Source organism: Haemaphysalis longicornis, unplaced genomic scaffold (assembly GCF_048455015.1).
Source record: "Haemaphysalis longicornis isolate Haplotype H1 unplaced genomic scaffold, Haemaphysalis longicornis Haplotype H1 scaffold_4, whole genome shotgun sequence".
NCBI classification, from domain to species: Eukaryota; Metazoa; Arthropoda; class Arachnida; order Ixodida; family Ixodidae; genus Haemaphysalis; species Haemaphysalis longicornis.
In genome coordinates this window covers 118,023,194-118,031,632 of record NW_027526361.1, presented here as the reverse complement: position 1 = coordinate 118,031,632, position 8,439 = coordinate 118,023,194, and the positions used below count along the sequence as shown (strand labels likewise).

The 8,439-nt window shown below is 52.0% G+C and overlaps 1 protein-coding gene and 10 non-coding genes across 11 annotated transcripts in view; all 11 read right to left on the bottom strand.

Annotated features, from left to right (window-relative positions):
- Positions 1-8,439, bottom strand: part of LOC144179307 (uncharacterized) — a 142,261-nt gene that overhangs the window by 25,155 nt on the left and 108,667 nt on the right. The window contains exons 3-4 of the mRNA XM_077707604.1: positions 1,515-1,925; positions 655-808 (exon numbers count right to left, since the gene is read on the bottom strand). Of these exons, the coding sequence (XP_077563730.1) occupies positions 655-808; positions 1,515-1,925 (565 nt within the window). The remainder of the gene's footprint in view (positions 1-654; positions 809-1,514; positions 1,926-8,439) is intronic.
- Trnav-cac (transfer RNA valine (anticodon CAC)) lies at positions 6,988-7,060 on the bottom strand. Its single transcript has one exon. It is a non-coding gene; the product is annotated as a tRNA-Val (tRNA).
- Trnav-cac (transfer RNA valine (anticodon CAC)) lies at positions 7,134-7,206 on the bottom strand. Its single transcript has one exon. It is a non-coding gene; the product is annotated as a tRNA-Val (tRNA).
- Trnav-cac (transfer RNA valine (anticodon CAC)) lies at positions 7,280-7,352 on the bottom strand. Its single transcript has one exon. It is a non-coding gene; the product is annotated as a tRNA-Val (tRNA).
- On the bottom strand, positions 7,426-7,498 carry Trnav-cac (transfer RNA valine (anticodon CAC)). Its single transcript has one exon. It is a non-coding gene; the product is annotated as a tRNA-Val (tRNA).
- Trnav-cac (transfer RNA valine (anticodon CAC)) lies at positions 7,572-7,644 on the bottom strand. The gene has a single exon. It is a non-coding gene; the product is annotated as a tRNA-Val (tRNA).
- On the bottom strand, positions 7,718-7,790 carry Trnav-cac (transfer RNA valine (anticodon CAC)). The gene has a single exon. It is a non-coding gene; the product is annotated as a tRNA-Val (tRNA).
- On the bottom strand, positions 7,864-7,936 carry Trnav-cac (transfer RNA valine (anticodon CAC)). The gene has a single exon. It is a non-coding gene; the product is annotated as a tRNA-Val (tRNA).
- On the bottom strand, positions 8,011-8,083 carry Trnav-cac (transfer RNA valine (anticodon CAC)). The gene has a single exon. It is a non-coding gene; the product is annotated as a tRNA-Val (tRNA).
- Positions 8,157-8,229, bottom strand: Trnav-cac (transfer RNA valine (anticodon CAC)). The gene has a single exon. It is a non-coding gene; the product is annotated as a tRNA-Val (tRNA).
- Positions 8,303-8,374, bottom strand: Trnav-cac (transfer RNA valine (anticodon CAC)). The gene has a single exon. It is a non-coding gene; the product is annotated as a tRNA-Val (tRNA).

Below are 8,439 nucleotides of genomic sequence, written 5' to 3'. Positions count from 1 at the left end.
CGTGGCTGCTCTGGACTTTTTAATGCTATATCGCTGGTATTAAACGCTGACATTTAACGCGCCAATATGCACACCTAACTCAAGGTTTCGACGGTTAGAGCGATGGGCGATTTCGTAGCGAAGATTTCGATTTCAACAAAAAAAATTGGTAGAGAATATATACCACTGTCATATCCTCTGGTGAGGCTTTACGCGGTCCCTAGGACAACAGAAGGTCTGTGCGGGAAAGCAGCTGCTAAATCGTCACTACCTGATCTGTTTTCCTAATATCTCGGTCGCTGGTTTAAAGTTTGCTTGAAAATTTCAGCACTGTTATTGGGAAACAGCAGTGCTGCATTTCCAATATCAAAGTAAAAACAAAAAGATTCAAAATACGCAGTTTGAATTTTTGTTCGTGTTTTGTTGTCGTCCTAAACTACTAAATGTTTGCTCTCTCTTAGCTCATAATTCAATTCATGGAACCGGTTCGGTAAGTGATTTAAGCGAACCGCAACTGAACCGGAATGAAATGAATTCGCCCGAACCCGAACCGTACCGTAACAGGTAGTTTTTGCGGTTCGGCACACTGGTACATACACCCTCATCCTGGCACGTTCTAATCCGGACACTGTGCGTGTAAAAATAAGGATTCGGTATAAAGCCGCCCCTGCTTACGTCTTGTGGGTGCGGGTGGTGGCAGTAGAGGTGGTGGCCTCGACAGCCCACCCGCAGGCCGTGGAGGCGGCGGTGGCATCACTGGCCCGGTTGGCGGTGGTCGTGCGAGAGGGGGTGGCCGGGGTGGCGGCCTCGGCGGCCGGGGCCTGGGCACCTGCCGGAAACAGCCAGCTGGCGATCACGCGCACTCCAGAACAAAAAACAGCAAAAAACAGCAAAACAAAGCCGTATACACGCCTTTCAGCCGATACCTTGCAACAATTTTTCTATTATACAAGTTCTCGTATGATTATACTCATAATATTCTACTCCTATCCTCTGGTCGTCACTCTATAAAACACGATAACGCGTTGTATTTACGGCCGTCGGCATACACAAAGGGGGAATACCGATTAAAACTAGCATCATCATCAGCAGCAGCAGCAGGAGCAGCGTCCTCTGCATCACGAAGGCCTCTCCCATAGATCTCAAGCCACGTTTATTGTGTGCTAGCTCGCTCCTCTTTCGCCCTTGAATTTGCGTAGTTACTCCAATATAACCAGTTTTCAGACAACCCCTGTTGCGTTTGCGGTCTATTGGCAGCCACTCCGTTAAACAGATGGTCCACCTGTTGTCCATCATGCGCATGCGACGGTCTACCTGTTGTCCATCACCCCCCCCCCCCCCCCCCCAACACCCCTCCGGAGAATTTCGACACACCCCCAAAATCGATATTTTGGATAAACCCTTGACATGCCGTGTCCCACCTAGCCCAATTTATTCACCTAATTTGAGCAATATGTCTTCCACTAACTAACATAACAAGGGGAAACATAGAAAAGCGCCGAGAAATGCCTCAGCGTTGTGCATGTAGTACGTACGCTGCTGATGTGGTGGTTGACGACCACCGAGGTGGGCCTGGACGTGACCGTGGTGAGGATCACGGGGCTCGTAACCACCTGGGCGGCGGTGAACTGATTGCCGCTGCCTCCCGGGGGCCTGGACTGCGCCCGGCGGGTGGTGGTGGGCGGCCGGTAGTGGGGCCTACGCGTGGTCGTCCCCGCGAACGGGTAGCCCGTGGACCAGGCGGCCGACGCGGTAGACTTGTTGGTGCCCTCGACCACGGCCACCGTGATGAAGTTCGACTCCGTGAAGGGCTCCTCCAGGGAGGCCGAAGGAGGCTGCGGCGTAGTCAGACTACCAGTGGGAAGGGGAGCGCTGGTGGTTGGGCTCGTGGTGGTCGCCGTTGGCCGCAAGCTTGACGACGCCATCGTGGTTGTGGTTGGGACTAGCTGCAGGAGTCGAAAAGAGGAGGAGAGAATGGAAGTAAGTATGGGGACGTTTGTAACGCATTTTTAAAGCGAAGCTTTATATGGGTTGGCGAAAGGAAATCCGGCGGTTCCACGTACGCATAAAAACTTCGGCTTAACACCAGCCGCAGGCGCGAAAAAAAAAAAAAAAACAGGTTATGTGACTACGTCGCGTAAGGCGTGAACCATAGCGACGCTGCAGGATTTCTCCCTACGTGAGCGCTGAAGGACACGTCACCACACATTTGTACAAGTTTGAAATAGCTTATTTACATGCTTTGTCGTCGCTTTGCCCTATGCTATAAGTAATCATCCTCATATGCATAGATGTCGTCGTGTCACCTATGAATATAACAGCACGGTCACGAATCAAAAAATCATCCACAATTTAAAAAAAAAAAAACTGGCTCTTTGGCCACTATCATTGAATGTATAGACATCGATTAAGCGCCACTGTACGCCATGCAGCAAGAAATCGCAACATATGAACCGCCCCTATTCATCGACCTAAAATCGGAGGGCAGAGTACGGCGATTCCTTTTTTTATTTTAGAAGCAAGAGACAACCCGCCGAAATTTAAACTGAATGTGTGACAATTACCTCGTAATCAGAAAGGAAGGGCCGTAAAGCTCTTTCAATCAAGTCATCACTCCCGAGTTTTGTCTCGTGTACTGCAATGAAGTGAAAGTCAGTTCGGGAAAGTAATCGCGGGAGTTTTATCTGTTTATGCTCGGAACGTAAACCGTTTATATTCAGTGTTACGAAGCTTAATCTGTAATAGATCATTCTGGAGAGGACGGGATTTTCGGGCGTCACCTTGTTCTCTCCCATCACTTAGTCATAGCAACCACTAAGGACAAGATCATCACCTGCGCCTCAATCAAGACCACATCTGTCTGGCCCGCGGAAGAATTTGCTGTGGCTCTCGCCATGACTCAAACACCCGCCACGATTCTAATTACGGACTGTCAAGCCGTCTGTCGCAGCTTTTTATCATGTTACGTGGCCTCAACTACGCGAAACCTCCTGGCTCAACATGCCCCCAACAGGAAGATCGACATCGTGTGGACCACGGGACACTCCTCACTAACGGGCAATAATTTTGCCCATAGACAAGCCTGCGAACTCTCCTCCCAGGCCTCTGAGGAAGCACCATGTCTCGTTCCCCTGCTCACATTTCAAGACATCACCCAACATTACCGCACATCAAGACAACATTTTCCTCCTCGTCACCCACAGCTCACTGAAACGGAAGAAGTAATACTCCGGAGGCTTCAAACAAACACCTTTCCTCACCCAACTTGGCTACATCGGATGTACCCCACCCAATGCCCTGTCACATGTAAATTCTACCCTAACCCGTGTACCCTCATACACATGATCTTGGGGTGCGCACACAATCCAGCCCTCTCACTTTTACCCACTCCCCTTCCCCTCCCTGAGCTGGGGAGAACCTGACGATCAGCGCCGGCTTGGATGCACAATTCCTGGCGTCCAGGACTGAGACAGCAAGGTCGTCCCATGGTCTCCTGGATTGAGGAGCCACTCCCACATCACCGGGCTCACAATAAAGTTTTTCCTCCTCCTCCTCCTCACGGTACTGGAAGGAGGTTGTAGCAGCATTGCCGAAGACGACGAAGCCCCACTCTGAGGGTGAGGAGCCTCGTGGCGCATGCAGTCAGTGCTCCGAGGAACTCCGAGCGTTCGGCCAGGCATAGCTGCCGCCGTCCCGCCAGCCTCTGTTTTCTGTACTACATATATGTGTTGCTCTGTGGCTCGGTGTTCTCATTGCCTCGTGCTCCCACAAGGTGAATCACTCGGACTGACCTCGGACTGCGGCAAGCGGGAACAGGAACGCGCACCATTTTTAAATGCATAGCATTTCAGTAACTCACAACGTCACGCGGCGTTGGCGTGCCTTGTCGTAGTCCGCAGGCGCGCCTTGTCGTAGTCCGCAGCCAGGCCACTACACTATAAAAGAAATAACAGTTTCCGGCGCCCGGTTTCGAGCCCATGACGCCGCGGGCGGAACGCAAGGTGCCCGGCGCACTGCCGACCGAGCCACGAAACCGACACAGATTGCGGTCCACCGAACGCGCCTTATATCCTTCACTCATTTCTGGTTTGTTTCGAAAGCGCCACAAGTTGTCCTGCGCCTCCGAAAGATGGCGACACGGGTCCCGCGATCGAGAGATACGACTTGCCGACGCACCCCCTCGGAAATGCTGTGCATTTGATCGTGCCCCTAACGAGGGGCATGTCTTTCTTCACTGAGTTTTCCTCTTTGCGCCCTCGTAGTCTTCATGACAATCGTTTTTCAATGTGGGCTTTATTTCGAACAGCTTGCACAGGCAGCTGGTCAGGGCAATTGGACGATAACTTGAAACACTGGATGCATCCTTTCCCTCTTTCAGCAGTGCACAACAATAGCCTGTTCTTTGATGCCTTCCTTCGTGGGTGCTGATCCGGAGATCATCAAAGCCCACACTCTGTGGAGCGTCCGACGGAAAAGGAAGCCGGGAGCTTTGGTGCTTGGCTAGGGCAGTGGAGGTCCGAACTTTGAGACGTAGAAGGCACCACGGTTTAGCTAGTAGATTCCTCGTTCGCCGGCACTTCCACCGAAGTAACGGCAGTAGCAGCAGACTCCAGCTCTGGAGTAGGTTGGACGTTGCGATCCCTAGCACACGCTCCAAGGATGAAAATGAAGTCTCGCATGCCACCTAAGGCCCCACAGAGGCAGCAGTTACGTCCCGTGCAACATTGCTCGAGGAGCTAGTAACTGCAGACGTCGAAGGTGAGCCGCTGGCGTGGGCTACCGAAGTAGTCAGAAGTTAACCTGTCGCATCAAGAACCTTTGTGGCATCCATTCAATTTTCCTAGAAGCTTCGTCGGAAAAACGCTGGCCTTGCCGGAGTTTATCCGCAAAAGTAGGAACACATTCGTCAGCCGATTGCCCGAACCGGGGGAACTCCCTACACCTGGACGTGCAGCACTGGCGGCGAATGTCGCAACCCAGTTTCAGCGCAAACACACACAGTACGCCGCCGACGAACTAATGGGGAATTATAGCCGATAGCCATTCCGTCCGCTAAATCCAATACAACGTCACGGCTAAGTGTCGGCATATTCTCCATCCCAAGAACGCTGCACTCCTATTGGAGGAAGGGGGACGCTAAGAGTTGAAAGTGCTGACTGTTATTCCGAAATAAACAAATTAAAAACTCTTTCCGCCCGGGATCGAACCGGGGACCTTGCGCGTGCGAGGCGCACGTTCTAAGCGCTACACCACGGAAACAGGTTTTTTTTTTTTAATTACACAAGAACTTTATGTACACATAAATATGCACGTTTTGCAGAAGGTTACGCATGATTCGGGAGTAGCTATGACAGCATATGTGTCGGTTACATGTTTTGGTAGTCAGATGACAATGAACGTAAATTCATGAAGAAAAACACGAAGAGCAAGAATTGACAACGGCAACACGTGCTATACAGTAACAAAGGCTGGTAGAATTCTGTGGGACGTATAAGCCGGTGATAATCTCTCTTGTATATACACCTGAAAAGGGGATTGGTCAAATAAGGCATAGAAGCGCTGGCCCGTATAGCGCTGCTTTTTTTTTCCATGGCCTCATAGGGGGCCTGGGTGGGGGGCTGGGAAACAAAACCCCGCAAGTGCTTCAACAAGCGGTTGTCGCACCGCATTGAGACATATCTAGGGGTAAGATCGGAGTAGACCAGGCGGTGGTGCATCGGTGGAAACCAAAAGTTGACCCGGCAGACTGGGAGCTTCACCCCTGGAGGAGCCGGAATGGAATCCATTTACACAAGGTCACTTTTGTGGAACATTGTGGCTTACGCAGCTATTCTGTATGCAGCGCGGGTTACCACCATCTATGCCGGCTCTGTACTGAGGCTACACCGGTTGTGGGAAATGTTTGTCTGGCGGTCCTAATACGAGCTCATGCGACGCTACAATCTGTTCTGGAGAGTGGTGGGTGGAGGCATTGGATTGATAAACGCAAAACTCAAGCTGGTAGTCCAGCGCTTCTTATATTTCCGTCAGCAAGCTGACCCGTTGCTCTTATGGCGGCCATCCAATGTGTAGGCTCCTTTCACTTGCGGCAGTCGCTTGCCATATCAGCCTCACATGAGTACGGCTCCCGCATCACGAGATTCTTCAAGGAGATCGCGAGCGCGTAAATTTCACTCCAGATACTATTCTTGTGGGGGCACCTGCTTGCCGTCAAGCCGCGAAAACTCTACTGGAACTTGGTAGCACAGACCCTGCCACCCCAACTTTACTGTCAGCGTTTTGTGCCTCAGGGGAGAGGCGATGTACTCAAACGGGCTAGGCACTAGTCCATCCCAGTCGGCACCGAAGATTTTTTTTTCGCTTCCACGCACCAGTGTTGCCATTCAAGGCGCGTCAGCAGGAGCGGAACTTCTTGCACCCCTAGGGTGTGGAAAGGCGGGAGACTGTAGAACACGTTTTCCTTGGCAGCAACACCCAGTCATTTTCTGGGACGAAATCCAAGCGTGCTTCAGAACCACGTGGAACGTCACCTGGCAGAGCTTCAAGTTCCTGTGCGTGGGAACGGATCACTCCCTTGTCTGTGACGGCGTAACCGCCGTAGGCCCCCACTCCCTCCGCAAAGCGAGGGTAGACGCAGCGGAGAGCACCATCCACCCGCAGCCCGCATGGCGACATTTCGTGCGGAAAGTGGAATGGACAGCCAGCGCATTGGAACTGACAAGAACGCTCGCCCTAGGCAGACATGCACTGAGGCGCTATAAGACAAACGAGGAGAGGTACAAACACCGCGGAAACGGGGATGGATGGGGGACGCTAAGAGTTGAAAGTGCTGACTGTTATTCCGAAACGAAAAAAGAAAAACTGTTTTCGCCCGGGATCGAACCCGAGACCTTGCGCGTGTGAGGCGCACGTGATAACCACCACACCACAAAAAGGGGGATGCAAGGGAAGCGCCAAGAGCTGAAGGTGCTGATTGATTTACCGAAATGAAGGGAAAAAAGTAAAACCCGTTTCCGCCCGGGATCGAACCGGGGACCTTGCGCGTGTGAGGCGCACGTTATAACCGCTACACCACGGAAACGGGGATGCAAGGGAAACGCCAAGAGCTGAAGATGCTGATTGTTATACCGAAATGAAGGAAAAAAGCTAAAAACTGTTTCCGCCCGGGATCGAACCGGGGACCTTGCGCGTGTGAGGCGCACGTGATAACCGCTACACCACGGAAACGGGGATGCAAGGGAAACGCCAAGAGCTGAAGATGCTGATTGTTATACCGAAATGAAGGAAAAAAGCTAAAAACTGTTTCCGCCCGGGATCGAACCGGGGACCTTGCGCGTGTGAGGCGCACGTGATAACCGCTACACCACGGAAACGGGGATGCAAGGGAAACGCCAAGAGCTGAAGATGCTGATTGTTATACCGAAATGAAGGAAAAAAGCTAACAACTGTTTCCGCCCGGGATCGAACCGGGGACCTTGCGCGTGTGAGGCGCACGTGATAACCGCTACACCACGGAAACGGGGATGCAAGGGAAACGCCAAGAGCTGAAGATGCTGATTGTTATACCGAAATGAAGAAAAAAAGCTAAAAACTGTTTCCGCCCGGGATCGAACCGGGGACCTTGCGCGTGTGAGGCGCACGTGATAACCGCTACACCACGGAAACGGGGATGCAAGGGAAACGCCAAGAGCTGAAGATGCTGATTGTTATACCGAAATGAAGAAAAAAAGCTAAAAACTGTTTCCGCCCGGGATCGAACCGGGGACCTTGCGCGTGTGAGGCGCACGTGATAACCGCTACACCACGGAAACGGGGATGCAAGGGAAACGCCAAGAGCTGAAGATGCTGATTGTTATACCGAAATGAAGAAAAAAAGCTAAAAACTGTTTCCGCCCGGGATCGAACCGGGGACCTTGCGCGTGTGAGGCGCACGTGATAACCGCTACACCACGGAAACGGGGATGCAAGGGAAACGCCAAGAGCTGAAGATGCTGATTGTTATACCGAAATGAAGAAAAAAAAGCTAAAAACTGTTTCCGCCCGGGATCGAACCGGGGACCTTGCGCGTGTGAGGCGCACGTGATAACCGCTACACCACGGAAACGGGGATGCAAGGGAAACGCCAAGAGCTGAAGATGCTGATTGTTATACCGAAATGAAGGAAAAAAGCTAAAAACTGTTTCCGCCCGGGATCGAACCGGGGACCTTGCGCGTGTGAGGCGCACGTGATAACCGCTACACCACGGAAACGGGGATGCAAGGGAAACGCCAAGAGCTGAAGATGCTGATTGTTATACCGAAATGAAGGAAAAAAGCTAAAAACTGTTTCCGCCCGGGATCGAACGGGGGCCTTGCGCGTGTGAGGCGCACGTGATAACCGCTACACCACGGAAACGGTGATGCAAGGGAAACGCCAAGAGCTGAAGATGCTGATTGTTATACCGAAATGAAGAAAAAAAG